This window comes from Equus quagga, chromosome 2 (assembly GCF_021613505.1).
Source record: "Equus quagga isolate Etosha38 chromosome 2, UCLA_HA_Equagga_1.0, whole genome shotgun sequence".
In the NCBI taxonomy this organism is placed as follows: Eukaryota; Metazoa; Chordata; class Mammalia; order Perissodactyla; family Equidae; genus Equus; species Equus quagga.
The window spans coordinates 149,659,303-149,682,455 of NC_060268.1; the positions used below are offsets into that span (position 1 = coordinate 149,659,303).

Sequence of the window (23,153 nt, forward strand, 5' to 3'; positions counted from 1 at the left end):
GATATGTGTTTTGAAAATATTCTCTCCCAATCTGTGGCTTATCTTTTCAATCTCTTAAGAGTATCTTTTGCAAAGCAAGAGTTTTTAATTTTAATGAAGTCTAGTTTTTCAATTTTTTCTTTCATGGATTGTGTTTTTGGTGATGTACCTAAAAAATCCCACCAAACCCAAGTTCACCTAGATTTTCTCTTGTGTCATCATCCAGAAGTTTTATAGTTTTGCATTTTGCGGTTAGGTTTTTGGTCCATTTTGAGTTATTTTTTTGTGAAAGGTGTAGGGTTTGTGTCTAGATTCATCTCTTTTGCATTTAGATTTTCAGTGTTCCAGCACAGTTGTTGAAAAGACTATCCTTTCTCTATTGCCTTTGCTCCTTTGCCAAAGATCGGTTGACTATATTTGTGTGGGTCTATTTCTGCACTCTCTATTCTGTTCCACTGATTTATTTGTCTGTTCTTTCACCGATGCTGCATTGTCTTGATTACTGTAGCTTTATAGTAAGTCTTGAAGTCAGGTGGTGTCATTTCTCTGACTTTGTTCTTCTTTTCAGTCTTTTAACCTCCGTGACTCTTGGTTTACTCATATGTAAAATGAGGATGTCTCTCTTATCAGTTGTGAGGGTTAAGGATTATTTACAGACTGTTTATGTATAGGTATAGTATCTAGCACATAGTAGGACATAATAATAAATGAGAGTATCAATTTGAGACTTTATATTCTGAAAAGTTAAAGTTATTGTAAAGTATAAATAATGAAATACTTAATATTATTCACATACAATATAATGTTCATTTCTCACCTTAATTAATTAATTCTGTTGGAGCGCTCCTAGTTCAACATAACTAATGAATACCATATCATTTATTACCCATGTGATTGGAAGTTATTTTTTCAGAGTAATTGTTCTAAGTGGATAAATATAAGACCAAGCAGGAGAGCTGAGTTCTGATGGTGGCTCTGGGACTTTCTAGCTGAGTGTATTGGTTAGGATGTTTTTGGCTGCATGTAACATCAGACCCAGCTAAAAGCATCATTAACGACAAGACAGTTATTACTGCATTTAACAAGAATCCCAAGGTAGGGAAGTTCCAAGGCTGGTTAATCCGGAGCTCAGTACAGTCATCAAAGTCCCAGGTGCTCCCCATTTTTTCCTGGCAAGGTGCCTGCTACCTTCAGCATGCTGGTGAGGTCTCCTCTTACGGTGGCAAGATGGCTGCTGCAGCTCAAGGCATGACACACAAACATGACAAAATTTCTTACGAAGGTCGCTTTCATCACCTTTCATCCAAGGAACACTTTTCCACAGAAGCCCCTTGGCAGACTTCTCCCCTTCTTTCATTCTCCACAACTGGGCCACATACCTGCCCTCAAATTAATCCCAGGCACCTCCTGTTGACCGCTCATGGGCTGTGCAAGACCCATCTTCCCTGAACAAATTGCCACCTGATACCCAAGTAAAACCAGGTTCTGTTAGCAAGGAAGAGGAAGAGAACGGATGCTGGGGAGACAGACAACACTGTTGACCACTCTGCATGACCTTACCAAGCCTCTTAACCTATCTGTATTTAGTTTAGTTATGTGTAAAAGAGCTGCTATCTGTTAAGTACTTTTCGCTATGTGTCAGGATAGGTGGTCTGTATTATTCATTTAATCCTCACAAAGACCCTTTAGTATAAGTTCTATCGTGAGCTACATTTTACAGATGAAAAAGGTTAAGTGACTTGTCCACTGTCATGAGTTCATGAGCAGTACTGCTGGGAATTATAGGTCTTTTCCAGCTCTAAAATTCCCTAATTATATAAATTAACATAAAATATGCAAACACAGGAAATTCATATAAAATATGGTAGGTCATGGAACAGTTTGTTTAATAACGTTTAATTTAATTGCCTCTAGGAGTTCTATGATGAATGGCCAATCAAGCTTGGAGAAGTTGAGCCTTATAAAGGTCCAAAGACACCAGATGGCAGAGTAAGTGCAGACGTCTTTCCTTGATGACATCCATGCTAAAACCAGAGGAAGCCGTGCATAGAGGAAAAAGCACTAGCCGGAGAAGGCCTGGGTTCTAGTCCTGAAACTTTCTGAGGGAACTTGGAGTAGTAGAAAGAGCCCTGGACTAGGATACTGAGGTTCAAGCCCCAGCTCTGCCCCAAGCCAGCTGGGTGGCCCTTGTCTTAACTCATTATTTAACCTGTTTCCTTTTCTGTAAAGGCAGGGCTTGGTGGATCCACAGTTCTCAGTGCGGAGGGACACATCAGAGCCACCTGCACAGCTTTTTCAACACACTGTGCCCGGGCCCTTCTTCTGATGTGCTGGATTGAAATCTCCAGGGAAGGGTGGGGTTAGATTTACTGCCCCCCTTGACAGGAAGCTTCTCAGGACAGGCACTGTGTTTCACCACTGTGTCCCCAGCACACAGGAAAGGGAAGGTAAAGGGATGGACTGTGTCCAGGCCTCAGGTTCTTCATCTGCCCAAAGAAGTAGAGAGACTAGTTCCCAAGTCCCTTCCAGCTTTGACAGTGTATTGGCTGAATCCTGTTTCTGAGGCAGCTGTTCTGAGAAGCCAGTGCTGGAAGTGGGTAAGGGCTCATTGTACAGCTGGGAAGAGAAAACATTGACTGAGCTTGAGAAATTACATGATTTGTTCCACTGAGTTATCAGTCAAGTCTTTCTGGAAATCAGTTAAAAGAAAAAACAAGATTCCCTTAAAAGCTGTTTGGGTGAATTCAACTTTTAAAATTTAGTTCAACTGGCTTGTTCATGTAGATAAATGGCCAATAATATTTCCAGTTTTATTACAGGGTTGTAATGAGGACATCATTAGTTTGGTAGTAGTTATGCGGAGAAATGTGATGGGGAAATAAGGTTCTATTTAAATGAATTTAAAAGTATAAGTTCATCAATGAAAAGTATTTTCTTTGGGAAATAAAATTATGTTCATAATCTTTCCATTTTGTCTTAGGAAATCATCTTTTATAAAATCATTGATTACATTTTACATGGAAAAGAAGAGATCAAAGTGATTCCGTGAGTATTGTCATGATGTGGCTGCACGAGTTGCTTTTTTATTTTTGTACACAGTGCATTTCTTTGTGTAGTAAAGATTTTCTTTCTTCTAATCATTCTCAAGGACACCTCCAGCAGACCACTGGACTCTCGTTAGCGGGTTGCCAACATATGTTGCTGAAAATGGATTTGTAAGTTACTGAACAAATTCAAATCTTAAATAATATTGAATGAAACTCTTATTAGCTAAAAGATGGAAACAGTTGTGAAATCAAGAATGCACCAGGTGAGGGTGAGGTGGCCACTTCCTTTGGCACAGGACATGGGAGAGAGGAATCTTGGCAGTCGAAGGTAGGTTAACCAGAGGCTCCCAAACTCTATATAAAAATATTTTGTCAACACGAGAAAGATTCATCCATCCCACAACTTCTTATTCTGCAGCCACACAAATTTCAGACGTGAAGTCCATGACTATGATTCATGCTGGGTTTAGTTTGATCTCAAGTACAGTTACCTTGGTCAAGACTTTTGGAGTATGGAAAATTATTGACGAAAGAGAAAAATAGAGAGAGAACTTTGCCACTGACTGCAATGCAAAATGTAGTGAGTTGACAGAGGGAGTGCAGATTTTTGCTCTGGTTTTCAGGTGGGAGGGGTTGGGGTGGACGGCGGTCAGGTCTGGCTAAGAGAAGTCAGGGGTGGGGAAACAGCAAATGAGAGATCTCTGGGAGGTCCCATAGCTCTCAGGTCAGGGGACCAGGGTCACCATAGCTTTCCCACTCAGCCTCAACCACACTTTCCTTCCTTCTCATGGCTGGTTTCTCTCCCCAGCTGGACTCTCTGCCATCTGTGTCATTTTTTGGCATCCAGATGTCACCCTGCAAGAATATTTGATGCTTTCAACATCTCTTTATGTTGATGTTTTTCCTTCTTCTCCCTTCAAATCCAAGTTTCTGAAGTAGGTTTTTAGCGTTTATTTGCATGTTTGCTTGTTCTTTAGTGTCATCCTTGTGTTTTTGGCAGTTTTCATCCATCTTCTTGTTTAGTAAATGGGCCTGTGAATTATAGTGACTAATAGAGTCACCCAAGGATCATAGAGAAAGTGAAACAAAACCTAGGTTGTCTAATATTCCCTTCTACTGTCACAGATTTGCCTCTGCTCAGAGTGAAACTTGCTGGCTGCAGAATGGTGACAGAGAGGAAAATTCTGAATTGGACTGCAGAATAATCTTTACACACAGGGGTGCTTTACTTTGGGGTTTCAAGGAAGAGGCCTAAACACCGGGCTCAATGATTCCAGGACCAGGTGGCCTCAACCAGGTGACATGATCCCTTTCCCTAGTGTAGAGACATGTCAAAGGGAAGAAAAGAAAAAGAAGAGAAAAGAAATTTTATTTCTTTTAGGAATAAGCAACAATATATACTAACAAATATCATGTTTTTAAAATTGTTCCAAAATAATTGAAATTTTTAAAAAACGTCAGTCTTACCTTTATAGTGACTTGGTGGTAATGCCCAAAACAATCTGATTCCTTCCTAACTGAATCCATAGATGCCACAATTTTTCAGCCTCACTATATAGCCAAACAGCTTGCCCATTGGCCCCCATCCTTGGTTTCCTGGCAGGCCGACTACTAGGCCCCTATTTAGAGCTTTTATCACGTTTAATATTCCCAAAGCTGCCGCAGCCAGTGTAAAAGAGTTTATGGCCTGATTTTTCAGGACCTCTTCTCTCCTAGGGAAACAGTTAGAGAAAGGTAATTCCTCAAAACCCAACCGATTGAATGGTTAATTTGCCAAGTCATCCATCTGCCATAAAACCAACCTGCAGAGGGATCCATGCCCGGAGCCATTGAGGATTTTTTCCAGGTTCTGGTTCTTTCGCAGATTCCCTGCACTTGCTTTCCTGCCGACCTCCCCACGAGGACAACACTAAAGAACAAGCAAATATGCAAATAAATGCTATAAGTGTATTTCTGCTGGGAGCCCAAGATGGTGGCAAACTGTTGTAAATAGTTTAAGGTAGTTCTTTTATTATTATTATTTTTTTTTATTTTGTTGAGGTCACCTTGGTTTATAACAGTGTGTAAATTTCAGGTGTACATCATTATATTTCGGTTTCTGTATAGTCTGCATCATGTTCACCACCAAGTCTAGTTTCCATCCGTCACCGTACATTTGTGTCCCTTTACCCCTTTCACCCCTCAGATCCTTCCCCTCTAGTTTAAGGTATTTCTAACCAAATTGCTTGTTAGGCGAATTAGCATTTCCAACGTGAGTTTTAGAGAATTGACCTTGAGCCAGTTCCTGGGACTCCATAGTTAAGATGAACATACATCCCAGTTTGCCTGGGATAGCTTCTCTTTATACCTATTGTCCTTGTGGATTATTAATAGTCCTCCCTTTCACTCTCAAAAGTGAAATCCTGGGGCTAGCCCGGTGGCCTAGTGGTTAAGTTCTCTCCACTTCAGCGGCCTGGGGTTTGCAGGTTCGGCTCCCCAGCACCGACCCATACACAGCTCATCACGCCATGCTATGGAGACATCCCACATACAAAATAGAGGAAGATTGGTACAGATGTTAGCTCAGGGCCAATCTTCCTCACAAAAAAGAAAAAAAGTGAAATCCTATTATATGTACTTTTGAGAGGCAGAACCTACTAAAAACATACATAATTTGTGTATAGGGAAGGATTTCTCAATATGGACACTATTGATGTTTTGGGCCAGATAATTCTTTGTAGTGGAGGGCTGTCCTGTGCATTGTAGGATGTTTAGCAGCATCCTTGCCCTCTACCCGCTAGATGCCAGTAGCACTATCCTGCTTGTAACAACCCAAAATGTCTCAGACTAATGTCCCAGACATTTAATGCTAAATGTCTCCAGGAGGGCAAAATCGCTCCTTGCTGAGAATGACTAGTCTAGAGGATGACATCAAACATTTCAGCAGACTCAGCCAGAGTAACGCCATTCCGTGGGGTACCTGCTCTAACAGCAGTGGGTTCTGGTGAGGAAAGCAAGAGGCTATGACTCAGGAGCCCCGGGTGCCTCGACTCAGTCATGTCTTGGGCAAATCCCCTGGCAAATCCTTGACTTGGGGCAAATCCCTTGATCTTGCTGGGTTTTAACGTTCTCATCTGTAAAATGAGGTTGTTGACTTGTTGACCTAATTATCTAAGAGATGGGGCCTTCAAAAATTTTTTAAATGCTATTTTCTGGGTAATAAAAATGATCTGTAATTTTAACCATAATTATTTGTATATATCTCATGCTCCTCTAAACTGTATGAAAACTTTTCCTTTTAGCTTTTTAAAACTTTTCCCTGGGTCATTTTCTCACAAACCCAGAAGTTCTTCAACTGGACCTTGCTGGACTTTGGGGCCCTGGGCACACAGAGTTCTCATGAAAGAAGTAAATCCTGACAGATATTAACTAGACTTGGTGTGGTGATCATTTCACAATATGTACAAATATCGAATCATTATGTTGCACACGTGAAACAAATACAATGTTGTATGTCAATTATATCTCAATTAAAAAAAATTTTTTAAGTAAATCCCAGCTTTGAATGGGGAAATGACAGATTTCAGTTTAGTGATTTCTTATAGCTGAAATCATTTAGACATTAAAAGCAAAAATTAGGTATATTTCTAGAATTAGAGGCATTGAATACAGGATCAAACTAAGCTGAAATCAAGATGATGTGGAAACACAGAAAGAGAGAGAACGGGAGGGAGGGAGGGAGGGAGGGAGGATGGAAAGGATTTCTGGATACCGAGTTAAAAGCTTGGCCTCTAAGACTTGGCCCATCTGTAGGTGTTCCCCAGAGGCCTGAAAGTGTGGACTGAAACAGATGCTGCTGATGGAAGGGTGAGAAAAGAGGACTAAGCAGCTTTTTGCCTCTTTAAAACACACCTGAATGATGCTCAGACGATCAATTCATGTTATTCATTCAAATTAGATCATAAAATTAATGGATGGCACCAAAAATCGTTAAATTCTTAGGTTAGATATGCTAATAAAAACTTTGAAAGATTTGCACATTTGCTTTGTAAGAGTAGCACAGCAATAGCTGACATGGCTCAGCCACCCTCGGAAAGCGCTTACCTGGGGCCTGAGGGGCCAGGTTAGTGCAGAGGGTAGAAGCCTGCTCCTACCTACCCCCAAAATCGAAATCTAGATTTTTCAGGAATTTTGAGAGCAAGTTGTTAAACTATTGGCAGCTTCAAATCGCCCATGGTAGAAGTAGTTACAACATGGAAATTGGCAAATAATGCAAATCAGGGCTTTCCCCAACTCCTCACCCGGACCACCCATCCCACCCATCCCACCAGCACCCTCACTGGAGACCCCACTTCTAGTTTCACCCCATGAATTTGAACAAAATCACTTAACCTCTTTGGGCTTCTATTTCCTCATCTTTCAAAAGAAAAGCGTGAATTTAATTACTGAAGTTCCTTCCAGCTTTAAAATGCTGTGATTTCAAGTATCCAATATAATTTTGGTGGGAAGAAAGATATAGTCTTTTATTAAGACCCATTTGTGGATATGACACAACATACAGATAATTAAAAATGACCCAAACTGGAATACTTTCTTGTCCTTATGGATGTGAGCAATAGTCTCTGAATTCAGTACTTAAAGTGATGTCTCATAGTGAATATTTACTTTGGTGTACCTAAAAGCTTGTTTGGCTTTTTCCTCCTGTTCCGTGGCCACCTTCTTCCAACACGGATCCCACATCAGAAAAAAAAAAAAAAGAAAAAGAAAACAGAGCCTTCCCAGCATTGCTGCCACACCTGCCCCAACAGAACGGCCTTTCTGCTCAGATTTCTCCTCTCCTTGGCCTAAACAGCTAGTTGCGCTGAATTTGGAAGAAGAATCTTTAGAGGCAGGGAGAGTAAGAAGGAGCAGAGATAGATGGTGCTAAATGTCGTCCCATGACTTAATTAGCAGAAGAGAAGCTGAATTCCATGCGCTCTTAGCACATTTGGCCTAGCTGAGGTCCCGTGTGGCTAATTCGCTTTCGAGCATTCGAGCACTTTGCAAGAAACCCTCCCAACTGATGCATTCTTTCTTGTTCTGCTTTGTGGGTTTAATGGCTCCACCACACGATGTTTCAGGACTTTTGTCTCTTCTTGCTTTACAGATATGTAACATGCTGAATGCCCCTGCAGACGAATACTTCACTTTCCAGGTAACCTTGCTCTCTGCCAGGCCTCACAGCTCAGTCCAGGGAGGAGGGGAGCAGCACAGTCTCCTCCACCCTGCCCCACCCCACCCCGCCCCCAATCCCCACAGTCAACCTGTGCTGAGCTGTGGCCAGGAGGCACACGCAGGGCTTATGTCCCTCTCACCCTGGCTGGGCCAGGGGCCAAGTAGCAGATTCTTCACTGAAGGGACAAGAGGCAGGAGGAAAAGAGGGAGAGTGAGAGAGGAGATAGGGTGTTTGCCAACTGGTGTTTGGGGGCCCTGCCCTTCTCCATTCTCCCCTACTCCTGGTCATCTAGTACCAGCAACATGCCTCGCACATCACAGGTGCTCAATAAATGTTCTCTGCATGGATAGCTGGCACCTGAATTCAGCCCTCTGGGTGGTTTTCTCGCAGCCCTTTCCTGCAGCTCATGGCAACCGTTACGCGGAAAAGGAAAACTTCTTACTGGGTCCTCGGGGGCCTCACCTGCCGTCAAGGCTCTCGGTTTTATCCTTCTTCCTCCAACATCCAGAGATCCAACATGCTTTCCCCACCTGTCAGCTCTGCCACCCCCGCATCTGTCACTCCCATCTCCTCCTCACCTGTGACCTCTGTTACCCCCTCCCCACCTGACCTTGGGGATAAACTGGCATTTGGCTCTGCAGCCGCTCCTTTTCTGCCTTCTGGCTCTTGTTCTGTGTCCTAGGTTTAAGGAATGTCCAGTTAGAGCCCTAGTCCTGGTCAGGAGTAGAGACTGTCCTCCCAGTGGGGACCTTGTCTTCCTGCCTGTCACACAGATACACACAGAGAGCTCAAGCTGTGCCTGGATGGGGAGGCCAACCTCCTGGAGGGCGAAGGGCACATCCTCAGCAGAAGCAGCAAACCAGCCTGGGGAAACCTGTGCACGTTTGCTTAGCGACATGGAAGATTTCCCTCTGCTCTGCCTGCTCGTCCTCCTGCTCACTGACACGGAAAACACGCAAACACCATATGGTGCATGTCCTCCAGCTCCTTGCTTCTTGTAGCCAAAGCTTACTCATGACCATGCTGTGCCCAGCCCTTACCCCATATTATGGCAATTCGGGGCCAGGAAAGAATGCACAAGCAGGAAAAAGGGGACAAGGACTTTCTAAAGTGTCGGAAACTTTAGTAGTCATTGTCTAAACAGGGAGGGAAAGGAGATGGCCCGGGAGAACCAGGGCCACGCTCTGAGGTCTGTGGACTCCTGCTTTCTCTCGTGCCACGCTGTGGCTTCCACGGGAGAAACCACACTGGTGCTCTGATGGCCCTGGCAGACAGGAGGCTGGGGCAAACTTCAGCCCATAGGAATTTCCCAGCTCTCCAAGAAACGTCAGTGTGGTGCCCATGAAAATGCACTTCTCAGGTCTCCCACTGTGGAAAGGATAACCATCCAATGGCTGCTGGACTCAGAAATCCACTGTCACAGATGCACTGAGGCCAGGCTTCCCATGGGCCACTTTCAGCTGCTGGCTGAGTGTCGCAGGGATGCTAAAGCAACCCAGCCTCCTCTGACTGACAGTGTTGGCCCTAGGAGTCCCCAGCAGACTCATAAAACAGCACTGTGGTCTAAGATGCTTCCACGCAACCCTCCCTCCTTCCCCCTCTCCTTAGCCCTGGGTCAGACCTGCATCTTGATGGTGTTCTCAGCCTCCTCAGGCTCCCTCCCCATTTTCGCTCACGGCTTTGCCCCTGTGGATTATTCCAAAGAGCAGACAAGGATAGGGCGGCTGCCCTCCCCAAGGCTCCGCCCTGTTCTGCCTTCCCCTTCTCCCGCCTCCTGCTCATTCTCACTAGTCCCTTTTGCATCTGGGAAGTTAATGGAAAAACCAATGATCCAAAGCAAACCTTTGGTCAGAGCAAACCTGCAAAGGCGGTGGTTCTCAAACTATGTTCCCTGGGGACACAGTGTGTTAATTTCTTATTGCTGCTGTAACAAATTACCGCTCAGTAGCTTAAAACAATGCAAATGTGTGATCTTACAGTTCTGGAGGTCAGAGGTCAGAAAAGCTTATTTTGGAAGTTTTAAAAAAATATACATAGGTGCTTTGGTTGTGAAGTTATTTTGCACACAGGTAATATATTTTCTGCTATTAATTTTGTCCCTAGGCCATGTGAAGGTCTGAGTATATAACTATTTCACAGCGTTTTCCAAGGATGAAGACTCTGAGAACCGCTGTGCACTGCTTTTTTGTCCTAAAGCTTTGAAAATTAGGCAACATAAATTGAGGTTTGGTTTCTCTGCTTTTCATTCCAAGTAGAAAGATGAGCTCTTCAACTAATAAACAATCGTTTATTGACCCCCTGTCACGTGCCCCAGGCGGTCCTATCACGTAGGTGGAATTCAACCATTCATGGCACAGCTGTTTGGTAAGGTTAGAAAATAGCCTCAGAGACAAAAATAAATGATTCTGAAGCATTTGAAAAATATCTGAATGCTAAATTGTATGGTCCGGGCTGTGGTTGCTGTTGGAATTCTGAAAAATCAGAGTTCCGTATGGGCGAAAATGAGTCAGAGGAAGCTTCATGGGGAAGGCAAGAGCGAACCCGGGCTTCCGCGGATGCTAAGGAAGCCAAGGGCAGACCGAAGAAGGACTAACGCGCCGTGTTGAGTCCTCGGCTACCTTTGCCTTGCTACAAAGCGTGCGGGTGCTACCCCATGGTTCTCAGCCTTCAGAGGCCATCAGAGTTACCTGGGGCACTTATTTATAATGCTTCCCCAGAGATTATGAAACAAGCTAAAAAAATCTGTTTTGTGTGGTCCTTGGGTCACACTTTGGGAAACACTCCTAAACTTCCGTGTCTGCATCCCCCACGAGACAGTTATCTTGAGGTTAAGGCCTGTGATTTATTCATTTTTGTACCACAAGGAACTAGCCCTGACACATCATAGGGACTTGACAGATGTTTACTAGTTGGCCTCATCCCAGAACAAAAGATCTTGATGGATCAGTCAGGAAACAGAAACCACAATGAGGTATTGCATCAGAGAGAATTTAATGTAAGGAATTAGCTAAACTGGTGTTGGAGGACAGAAAAAGTGAACAGGGAACACAGAGGTAAGTGCTTCCCATCCCTAGGGCTGGGGGGACAAAGAGAGGAGGGGGTTGTCACAATACAGACACTTGGTACATTTAATCGAATGTACTAGGACACTTGTATGGCTGTATAGTCCTAGCCATGTTCTGACACAATGTAGGAATTGTGCGTCTAACACCCAAAGATTATTCTCTTTTTAAATTAAAAATAGCCCAAGGAGGGAGGGTGGCTATAAAGAGGTGGTGCAAGGGAGCCCTGTGGTGATGGATTAGTTCTGTGTCTTGATTCTAGTGGAAGTTGCATATATCTACACATGTGATGAATTTGCATAGAAACACACACACACACGCATACACAAATAAATAGATATAAATCTGATGAAATCAGAATAAGCTCCGTGGACTGTACTAATGTCTCGTTCCTGGTTTGGATAGTGTACTACAGTTACAAGATGTTAGCATTGGGGAAACTGGGTGAAGGGTACCTGGGACCTCTCTGTACATTTCTTTTGCAGCATCCTGTGAATCTACAATTATTTCAAAATAAAAAGTTAAAAAAATAACGTAAATGTCGTTATTGTTTGTAGAAAGGACCTGTAGATGAAACCGGTTGGGTCATTAAAAACGTCTTGTCCCTGCCTATCGTCAACAAGAAGGAAGACATTGTGGGAGTGGCTACATTTTACAACAGAAAGGATGGAAAACCTTTTGATGAGTATGATGAACACATTACTGAGGTAAGTGCAATTATAAAATAATGGAGGTAAATGAAATTCATGAAATCATGGAGGAGGCATTTTTTGTTATTCTGGAATGATATTTGGGAAGGGCAATTAAGACATGAGTCACACATATCTGTAGTCAATATGTTGTTATTGTGTATTTCTATTTCCTGACTTCTATAAACTGCAACATTTTCTACCAAAGTATGAACTTTTGGCTTAGTCAAAGTTCTTTACAATATTGGGAAATTGGGAAAGAAGGTTTCTATCTCTTTTCTCCCCACCCCCTCTTCTATTTTCTCTCCTTCCTCTTATCACCCCCAGGCCTCTCTCTGATTTTCAGGTCATGCTTTATCCTACTGGATTTTTTGTAATTCTTCTCCTCTAATAAAGTTTTTGTGGTGCATGGTACACTTTGAAAAGCAAGGGCTTAGCCAATTTTATTGTCTGGTGCTAACTATTAGTATGATTTTTCTTAGGTTAAAACAAAGAACTGGGTTGTTGATGGTGGAAGGGAAATTGATAAGAGAACATGCAGGTTGTTGCTTCCAAATTAATTTTCCTTTAATTCTAGAGAATCGAATCACGTATTATCCCTTTCAGACGCTCACACAATTTCTTGGATGGTCTCTTTTAAATACTGACACCTATGATAAAATGAATAAGCTAGAGAACAGAAAGGACATAGCTCAGGAAATGCTCATGAGCCAGACCAAAGCTACTCCTGATGAAATCAAGTCTATTTTGGTAAGTGGGGAATTCAGTCCTGTGGACATTAGGTGGTATCTAACCATGGATTCTGGAATTCGTCTAATTATTCAGAGGTCTGACAAATGAGAATAGGTTTAGTCCTGGTCTAAGGAAGGGGAGACAAAGAAGGAGGGGTAGGGGGATGACCTGGGTGGCCCACCATACACAGGGTGTTACGAGACTTCCAGGCTGCTTGGTTGGAATAGCACTTTGTTAAAAAACAGCTCCTGGGTATATGGGAGCTGGAGTAGTGACTGGTAGATTCAAGTGTGTTAACAAGCAAGAAAATATTCTCAGGAAGGGAAATGTATTGGTCAGCTATTGCCATATAATGCGGCATAACAACCAAACACCTCAGTTATTGTTGTAACAGTAAGCATCTTTTCTGATTCATGAATTTGTGGATTGACCAGGCTTCAATTGATCTTGGTTGGGTTTGGCCCCAAGCTGTGAGTCTGATTTGCTCTATGCATCTCTCACCCTTCTTGACCAGCAGCTACCTGATGGATGTTCTCCTCACGGTGGTGACGGAACTGCAAGACAGCAAACCCAACTGTGCAAGCACATTTCAAGTGTTTACTCACATCACATTCACTAAAATTCTCACTGACCAAACTTGACCAAGGCCAGCATCATGGATGGTGGGAGAGCAAGTAGATATTAGCAAACAGTGTTTTAATTATCACCAAATGAAAGGAAAATATCGCACATTCACTGTGTCTATTCTTTTTATTTCCATACATTTTAGAGTGTTTGCATAGGTCTAGTTTTGCTGGGGTGTTTTTTCATTTTGTTTTTGGCTTTGCTAGGTGTTTTGAGAATTAAGAGAATTTTATTTGAGAGTTTGAGATGTTGAAGATGAGAAGGTCTGAGGAGAATAAAGGGAAATTGCTATAAACTAATAAAAAACAGATGTAAGCCACTCGTTTTTCTCTTTCTTTCTTACCTACGTACAAACAACCCACATCTCTTTTTTTTTTTAAGATAGCTATTGATACATTTTTAGGGAATAGAGAAATCAATTATATTACATTATTTATTGGAGAAAACTGTTCATAATAAGGTGCTTTATGTCTTTGTATCCAGAATGCGTCTTTGTCACATAACTCATTATGGCATATTTTCAATATATTTTAGCTGATTTTAAGAGGAGAAGAATCAGATACAAATCTTCTGCTTTATAGGAATTTCACACTGCAATTGCTTTTGCATTTTAGAAATATAAAGAGAAGCTAAATGTAGAAGTAATTGAAGACTGTGAAGAAAAACAACTTGTCACAATTTTGGTAAGTGTTTTGCTTCTGTCCTTAATGCCTTTTTAATAAGATATATTAGGACACACTTTCCCATTTTTCAAGTAAATGTTGAGTTTCCTCATCCCTGGTACCTTTCAAGGCTAAAAAAAGGGAGATTTCTTCTAAAGAGTCATCTTCTAGCTCCCTGTTTTTCTTCCTTTTTCTCCCCTGCAGTCCGATCCACACAGATAATTTAGAAACACAGCTAAACTAGACTGTGGCATAAGGGATTTCAGGCACAGACTCTAGAGATATCATGGCCTAGTTTATTTTAATAGCTCTGGACTTCACCATGGCCAGCCCAGAAGACACGTCAGGATTACAGCAGAACATAGACCCTTCTAGGCACAATTATCATCTGCCATCTCTAGCTTTTCTCCTGCACCCTGGAGGAATTTAGTTTTTTCCCATGGTAGTTAGGCTACCCCTATTTCTTCTGGTTGAAATTAACTTCTTTCCCACTTCATTAATTCTATATTTTATTGTGTCTGCTGTTAAAGTTCACTCAAATCCATTTTCTACAGTTTACTGTTAAAACCATCCAATAAATTATTTTAATTTCAGAGGTTATCTTTTTCAGTTCTAGAATGTACATTTAATTCTGTTTTTTAAAGATTCCAACTCTGTATTAAAACTCTTCATCCTTTTATCTACTTTGTCTATCTTCCCCTCTATTTTCTTGAATTTATTGGCCATAATTATTTTAAATTCTCAATCGCAATCCCTGAATCACCTACAGGTCTGCTTCTACTGTCTCTTTTTACTCTTGGGTTGCAGTCATTTGATCATTTTAAAGCACGCTTCATATTTCTTTCATTGAGAACCAGGCATTATGGATAAAAACTTGGAGGGGCTCTGGGTGATACTATCTTTCTGCAAAGAGAGCTTGATTTTCTTCTGGGGGATGAAGAGCATTGGCTTTAGGTTTTGTTAGGGATGGTCTATTTCAGTTTTGCCCTTACTACTGGAGTAGAGCCCTTATTTCTAGAACAGCCCTTCTGGGATCCCAACTGAAAGCCTGGGATATTTACCAAGCCCCTAAACCTCGAATTTCAGAGGCTTGACTTCCATCTGATTGACATTGAAATAACATCACATTTATTTCCCTCGTAACTACCTCGTCCTGTTTTCCACTGCCCCTTTCTGATCTGTGATATAAGTCTTCTTTCTAAGGTAAGACATACTGAATATCTCCTCTTCCCATCTTTTATGGGCTCTGTCCTCCCATCCTAGCTCTTGGCTCTGTGGCCACAGAGCCATTGGCCTTTGATCCCTTTTTGAGGGTCCCATTCCCACTCTGCATATTTTCCTGTCACCTGAGCTCTTCCTCCTTCTCCTCCTCTCCTTGGCTTCACCTCTGAGCCCTTTCCTCTCACACTGGGCCCAGAAGATGACCCTTCATTTTCCTCACCTGTCCTCAACAACATGCATCTTCTTGTAAAACCAAACTTTAACTGACATCCATGACACTTAGGAAACTCTCCAGTTCTCTATTTAGAGGAGGAAGGATTTTTGTGTTGGAGAAGCAATAAAATGGACAAAGAACCAGTAGCTTTACCAAAAGATAGCCTATTTTAAATGTAAAATCTGCTCCAGGCTCATCCCAAATCATTGCTGCATAACACCTGTTGCCAATCTTCCTCTTTTTACTTGAGGAAGATTGTCACTGAGCTAACATCTGTGCCATCTTCCTCTATTTTGTATGTGGGATGCCACCACAGCATGGTTTGATGAGTGGTGTGTAGATTTGCACCCAGGATCCATAAACTCTGGGCTGCCAAAGCGGAGCATGTGTACTTAACCACTACGCCACCAGGCCAGCCCCAAAAGCCTTTATTTTTATCAACCTCTCAGTATCATGGACTTCAAAATATCTGATTTCTGTATTCAAGTGTTATTTTATTGGTTCTCCTGTAACTGCAGATGGGGCCTGGGAGTCATGGTTCCGAGAATTTCTTACTTTGTTTCCCGCTGAAGTACACGTTTACAGTTTAGTGTGACTGACCCTGTGATACATTAAAAAGCATTTTCACACTTTATCTTTACATAACACCCTGAGAACTGTAGGGCAGATAAGAGGCTACGTGGCACCCCCCCCCCCCCACACACACACCTCATAACTCTCTTCTCTTACTTTGATTCTTAAAATATGTGCTGTTCTCTGTCTCCCCATGAAAATGTATGTTTCAGGGGCAGCGAAAAGGTCTGCTTTATTCATTGCTGTGTCCCTAATTATTAGGCCACAGATAGGAACCAATAAATGTTTGTTGAATGACTAAATAATAAAATGAATAAATGAAAAAGAAGAGTGTGTATGGGCAAGAAATCTTGGAGGGTTCGGAGAAAGAAAGTGATGAGAAGGAGTAGCAAAGGGTTAGGGGCGTCCTATGAGAAACGGAGAAAGGAGCTTTGTGAAGTGTTACTATGGGCCCTGAATTGAATCCCCTCTAATCTTTGAGATGTGCAAATAAAATTGGAATTGCTTTTGTTTCATGAGGAAGATTGGCCTGAGCTAACGTCTGTTGCCAATCTTTCTATTTTTGCTTGAGGAAGATTGTCACTGAGCTAATATCTGTGCCAATCTTCCTCCATTTTGTATGTGGGATGCTTCCGCAGCACGGCTTAGTGAGCAGTGTGTAGGTCTGTGCCCAGGACCCGAACCTGCAAACTCTGGGCTGCCAAAGCAGAGTGCATGAACTTAACCACTACGCCACTGGGCCTGCCCTCTGGAATTACTTTTTAACTAAAGCACTAAAGACAAAAATGTTACTATTATCATTCACATTTCACAGATGAGATCACTAAAGCTTGTTCAGTCTGGGAAAGGTAGCTAATCCAAACCCAGAACTGAGCACGGGTCTCCTGACTCCAAGCCATTGCTTTGCAGGAAAAAAAAAATCTCTGCCTAAAGTGACAGTCTCAGAGTGGCACTGGTGAGAAGGGAGCCGCAGGGAGTGGAGAGGAGGTGGAGGGTGCGAGGGGCCAGCCCAGACTCGGGGGTTAGAGGACCAGAAACCATAATTTTACTTAAAACAGCTGTATACCATTTGGTGTTGAAATTTGTGTAAATAGAGTGTGAGCCATCCCCTGGGGAACCGTGCACTTACTGAGAGAAGTGACCACAGCACCGCAGCGAGGACATGCAATGGACTCAGTCACTCCCCGTTGAACTGAATCGCTCCTGCGCGTTTATCTGGTGCACCACCTAGTCCTTGCTGCCTCCTGCCTCCTGGCACTTTCTCTCCTCCCATGGGAGCACCTCCTCCCTGCCTTCTGCCAAATCAGCTGAATGCACGCTCCTCCAGAATCTCCTGCTTTAATTCCCCCAGCTGGCCGTCAGTTTCCCCCACAGTCACAGGCCCTGGACGCTGTGCTCTGTGAGTATTCTCAGCTCGCCCTTTCTCTGGTCTGTATTGCATGTATAACCATTTCAATAAATTCAGTTCCTTAATGGCAAGATCCAGATTTTTATTCCCCAAGCCATGTCAATATTCATGTGCCGAGTTCACTGTTTTTTTCACATAGGCCTAAATCCTAACAAGGGGTGGATTAAATGAGATGTCTCCAAGCAAACCAATATATTGCAATGTCTTCATTCATTCATTCAACAAACGTTTGCCCAGGACCGCCATGGGCTGGGCCCCACAGTTGGGATACCCCAGCAAACAAGATAGACACGATCCCACCCTTGTCAGCTCACAGTCTAGTGGGAAAGTGCCACTGAGCATGTAAAGAAAATACAATAGAATCAAATTAAGCCATTGTTTACTGTCTAAGGAATATTTCTCAAATAGGCAAAAAGAGAAGTTGAGTATTGAAAATGGGTAAGTTTGCTGCAACTGAACATTTTATTTTGCACCAAAGAAGGAAAATAGCCACTGCAGTCGAATTTGGAATTGAATTCCATCACTTAGAAAGTTTCGTAGTATAGTCCGGTCTCAGTTTCGCCATCTGGAAACTGGGGATGACCGTGCACGTTTGTTGTGAGGATAGTGTATGTAAACTGCGTAAGCCAGTGCCAGGCATGCAGAGGCTCCGTGAGGGGCACGTGATGGCCTTTCATTATAATTTTGTTTTATGCCCAATTCTGGATATGTGCGACTGAAGGGAAGAAAGATGAATGTAATCTGAAACAGTCCGTCCCTGTTTCAACAGAAAGAGGACTTGCCGGACCCGAAGGCCGTGGACCTGTATGAATTCCGCTTCAGCGACTTCCCCATTACTGAGCACGGGCTGATTAAGTGTGGGCTGCGGCTGTTTTTTGAAATAAACGTGGTGGAGAAGTTCAAAGTACCCGTAGAGGTCAGACAGTGTTTAATTTAAAATGCTGTGACATTCTCTTGCTGTGCTCCACTCGGGTTTCCCGGGGCTCAAAGGATTAACTTCAGTTTGGAGATTAAATTATTACTAACTTTGTAAATATAGCAGCTTAAACTCTGTAAACAAGACAACCTATCTTTTTAGATAAGATTTTCACGGACCTTCTGACCTTTTGAATCCTATTCCAAAGTCTGAGGGGTGTTGTCTTCTTCTGGGGACAGGTTCTGACCAGATGGATGTACACCGTGAAGAAAGGATACCGTTCTGTCACTTACCACAACTGGCGGCACGGGTTCAATGTGGGGCAGACCATGTTTACTTTGCTGATGGTAGGTACAGAGTGTCATAAATAACTGTAAACCTGCACATGGCCCACTTGAGCATGGCAAGAAGTGGATCCGGTCCATCATTTTATTTTATTTTTCCTTTTTTTTTGTTTTTTGTTTTGGTGAGGAAGACTGGCCCTGAGCTAACATCTGTTGCCAATCTTCCTCTATTTTATATGTGGGATGTCACCACAGCATGGCTTGATGGGTGGTACATATGTCCACTCTCAGGATCTAAACCCACGAAGCCCAGGCCGCCCAAGCAGAGCATGCGAACTTAACCACACCACTGGGCTGGCCCCAGTCACTCATTTTAGATCAGTAATTTTGGAATTCATGGCCACAATCCCATAAACCCCAAACTCCCCTGTACATGATGCCAGGGAACGTGGGTATCCAGTGCTTGGCTTGATCCCTCTGACATTTGTGTACTAACCTCCTTAAAGGAAAACTCAGTTACCTGCTGGGTTTCATAATTGCCCGAAATGAGCTACAATACTCACAAAAAGTAAAGCCAACTTGCTCTGAAAACACTGCAGCTCCCCTGCTCCGCTGCAGGCAGGCCTCACTGCACGTGCTGCAGAGGTGTCTGAATCCAAGTAAATATATATATGCTTCTTTAGACAGGAAGACTAAAGAAGTACTACACGGATCTTGAAGCTTTCGCCATGCTCGCTGCTGCTTTCTGCCACGACATTGACCACAGGGGCACCAATAATTTGTATCAGATGAAGTAAGTGAACACACGCAGCAACGGCGACGTACTAGTGACGTTTGAAGGTGCCTAAGGCTCCATCCTTTAGCCTGATCAGTTCCTCTTTGTCATGTTTAGGAATCGCAGGGCCGTGTTCTATTCCTTGCGAGCTTCGGCCCTCGTGGTGTCCACCCTTTCTCCCTGACTGCCTCCCCTTTCCTTCTGTTTCCATCTCCAAATGTGCCCCTGCCTTATTGGTAAATGCCTTCACTCCTTTTTTCAACTTCGTTTAATCCGAGTATTGAATTCCTACATTAATGTGCATTGATCTTAGGCTGACGCTCTTGTGTGTACATCCCTGGGTGACGCCCCCCAGCTCAAGCTAGGGAATATTTCTCCCTGGGCGCACCACCTCTCACGCCCCTGGTCCTTTTGTTTCTGCCGAACTCTCCTTCAGCTGGCCCTGCCTCTTAACATCATTGCCATCTTCCTCTCTTGCCTCCAGAAAGGGTAATAATAAGGGTGTGAGCTCTCAGCTCACACAGATTTGGGGTCACCGGATTCACAAGTTATTCAAACTTTCTAAGCCTCGATTTCATCATCTGGAAAATAAGAATTATAATACAGGTACTTCACAGGTAAGGTCGTTGTAAAGATTAAATGAGGTCATGCGTAGAAAACACTCTGCTCGTGGTAGGCTCTTGGCAGTTCATAAATATTAGGCATTATTATTATTGCTGTTATTATTATGTCATTGGCAGTCTTCAAAATTCATCAGCAATGCCCATGGCCAGCCGAGCTCCCTGATAGTGGTTTTTAAGATGCTCTATCTGCCTTAGCCACACTCCGTCCTCATCTCTGACACACGAACTACCCCTCTCTGGAGAGAGTGAGATGTTTCAGAGAGACTGCGCTCTGGAGTCTGGTTTTGTGGGGTCCAACTACTTCCTGGTTGAGGGATCTTGGGCAAATCACTTAGTCCACTTCAGATTTAGTTTCTTAACTGTAAATTGGCTGTGATATTGACCTCTCAAAGACTGTTGTGAGAATCAAATGAAATTCTAAATGTGAAACTGTATAGTAGTTGCTCAAGAAAAACTTATTCAATGAATGGAAAACGCTTGTGAGCAGTGAATTCTCACCTTCAGCAACTCTACCTATTGGGATTTGTCTTGAAAAGTGGATCTGCATTCTGGCTTTGGGCAAGGGCCGGCTTCATCTCGGGAGGTTCCAGCCCATGCCGGCCATTCTGCACTCCTGAACGCAAGTCTCCTGACCGTCACTGAGTTCTCTTCCTGCCTCCTAGTCAGTAGTGCATTAGTCAGTTCAGTTCCAAAGGAACTAATATTTATTGAGCATCTATTGTGTGCTAGAGATCAGACTAAGCGCTTGGTACCCATCACCTCGTTTAATCCTCACAGTACTCCCACATGGGAGGAACTCTTATCCCTGGCTTTGACTGATGAAGAAACAAGCTCAAAAGGGTACAGTCCACCTTGCCTTAGATTGAAAGAAGTAGCCGACTTGGCTGCAGCATCTCGCCTCCAGGTTTGCAGGAAGGATTCAGCCACATCCCTGACTTCTACTTTGGCTGGCGGGTGGGGTCTGTGTGGGTCCCTCTGTTTGTTGGTGACTGGCATGCTGAATTTCCTCTGCCATTTCTCTCTGTAAACTGGAGAGCAGGAACATGTAGTGATGGCTTTGTTCTTTTATAGGTTTCTTTGTTCCTTTTTCTTGTTTAGTTTTTCAGTTCTCTTACCTTCGGTCTCCTTCACTCTCCCCCATCTTGTCCCAGAAGGAATGCAGTTATCCGAAAAAAATCAGAGGAATTTTAGAAATTTATCTCATCCCCCATCCCACGAAGGTCTCTCCTCCACTGTATTCCCTCATGTGTCCTCTAGTCTATTTGATTATTTTCCACAGTGGAGAATCCACTTGCTCACAAGGCAGGCCATTCTATTTTTAGATGATTCTGACATTCTTCACAATATTGAACAGAAATTGGTCTCCCTATAACTTCTATCTGTTTGTCCTAGTTCATGTCTCAGGAGCTGCCAAAATGCATATAATTTCTCATCCCCAGGCTATTCCTTCATATGTTAAAAAACTATCATTTCTCTCTCCCCTTTTCCTGGTTGAACACACCAAGTTGTTTTAACCAGTGCTTATATAAAGTTTCCATACGTATAATTCTTATTTGTTATTCTTCTCTGTACCCACTCCAATATCTTATGTCATTCCTAAGTGCACGTCTCGGGGCTTGACACTAATGCAGACATGATCTGACGCACTTTATATTTAATCCTAGTTAAATTTCATCTTCTTAATTTGATTCTTTATTCCACTCAAATGAAATTGCCATTTAAATTGCACTCTGTCAGCCAATGGATTAGTTATTTTTTCCAGGTTTTTATTATCTGAAAATTGGATAGTCATGATTTCCATCAATATTCGTTCAAAATCTATAAAATTGTGCATCAGGACAAAACTGGATTTGAACTTCATTCATTTTTTAAAAATCTCCAGTGCTGACACAGAGTTGGTATTTGAATATGTGTGAAAATTATGAGCAATTATAATATTGGTCAGACATAGTCTAATTGTTCCCTAACTGGAGGATTTGTTTACCAGACCTTTTAGTGGCTTGTTCATGACTCCTCCCCTCCTTAAAGTTCTGTTCTTTCTGAAATAAAATGAAATGTCTCTACTAAGGCTTCCACCCATATTTCTGATTTCTTCCGTCCTTAAAATTATTTATTCCATATTTCCATAACAAAGTCTTCACATCATCTATGTAGCCCTTTGACCTCATCCTCTCTCCATCTTTTCCTTTTTTCACCTTTTTCTTTGCTTTTTTTTTTTTTAAAGATTTTAGTTTTTCCTTTTTCTCCCCAAAGCCCCCCGGGTACATAGTTGTATATTCTTCGTTGTGCGTCCTTCTAGTTGTGGCATGTGGGACGCTGTCTCAGCGTGGTTTGATGAGCAGTGCTATGTCCACGCCCAGGATTCAAACCAACAAAACACTGGGCCGCCTGCAGCGGAACGCACGAACTTAACCACTCGGCCACAGGGCCTGCCCCTCACCTTTTTATTTTCAATGTTGTTTCCCCTTCCTCAAAAAGAAAGAATTGAAGAAAGACAAGGTACCAAAGACTGAGGTCCCCACTTACATAAAACTGTGACCTAACCCTTAACAAATGGGAAATTTAAGTTTAAATTTCTGTCACTGTCTTGAAAGAGGAAAGAAATTTTATTTTATAATCATTTTCATTTTGGTTCCTGGAAATTCTTAATCAACGCTTTCTGTGTGAAGAAACATAGGGTTTGCTACGTGGTCTGTAAGTCAGAGGCTCCAGAGAACCACCATAAGCTCCAGAGAACGTACAGATTTTAGATGCAGGGGGTGAAGCAAACATTCTAGTTTAAGCAATTCAGTCATTTTATGCATTCAACAAATTAGGGTTTTTTAAAGGACATATTCTCATCTTCTAAATCTAAAAAATCTTTTCCAGTACATTACTTTTGAGCACTGAGTCATTAGGAGAGAAGGAGAGAGAATAAATGAAAAAATCCTCAGCTAGTGAAGATTCTGTGTTGTATTGACTTATGTGTAAGCTTTAAACAGCTAAAATTACAGCAAATCCTTTTCCTCTTAGATCCACGTCTCCGTTGGCAAGGCTTCATGGATCTTCCATTTTGGAGAGGCACCACCTGGAGTACAGTAAGACTCTACTGCAGGATGAGGTACGTGAGCCTCTCTCTAGGCTGGCTCCCAAGCTCTGGATCAGCGCACT

At 42.7% G+C, this 23,153-nt stretch overlaps 1 protein-coding gene and 1 long non-coding RNA gene across 2 annotated transcripts in view; one reads left to right on the forward strand and one right to left on the reverse strand.

Annotated features, from left to right (window-relative positions):
* Positions 1-23,153, forward strand: part of PDE6C (phosphodiesterase 6C) — a 48,898-nt gene that overhangs the window by 9,802 nt on the left and 15,943 nt on the right. Inside the window, exons 5-15 of the mRNA XM_046654426.1 lie at positions 1,894-1,968; positions 2,960-3,024; positions 3,128-3,194; positions 8,152-8,199; positions 11,840-11,989; positions 12,578-12,721; positions 13,942-14,010; positions 18,175-18,321; positions 18,561-18,668; positions 19,289-19,398; positions 23,016-23,103. Coding sequence (XP_046510382.1) covers positions 1,894-1,968; positions 2,960-3,024; positions 3,128-3,194; positions 8,152-8,199; positions 11,840-11,989; positions 12,578-12,721; positions 13,942-14,010; positions 18,175-18,321; positions 18,561-18,668; positions 19,289-19,398; positions 23,016-23,103 — 1,071 coding nt within the window. The remainder of the gene's footprint in view (positions 1-1,893; positions 1,969-2,959; positions 3,025-3,127; positions 3,195-8,151; positions 8,200-11,839; positions 11,990-12,577; positions 12,722-13,941; positions 14,011-18,174; positions 18,322-18,560; positions 18,669-19,288; positions 19,399-23,015; positions 23,104-23,153) is intronic.
* LOC124235893 (uncharacterized) lies at positions 4,574-17,190 on the reverse strand. The gene is made up of 3 exons (XR_006887598.1): positions 17,127-17,190; positions 4,829-4,935; positions 4,574-4,738 (listed from the first exon to the last, which is right to left on the reverse strand). It is a non-coding gene; the product is annotated as an uncharacterized LOC124235893 (long non-coding RNA).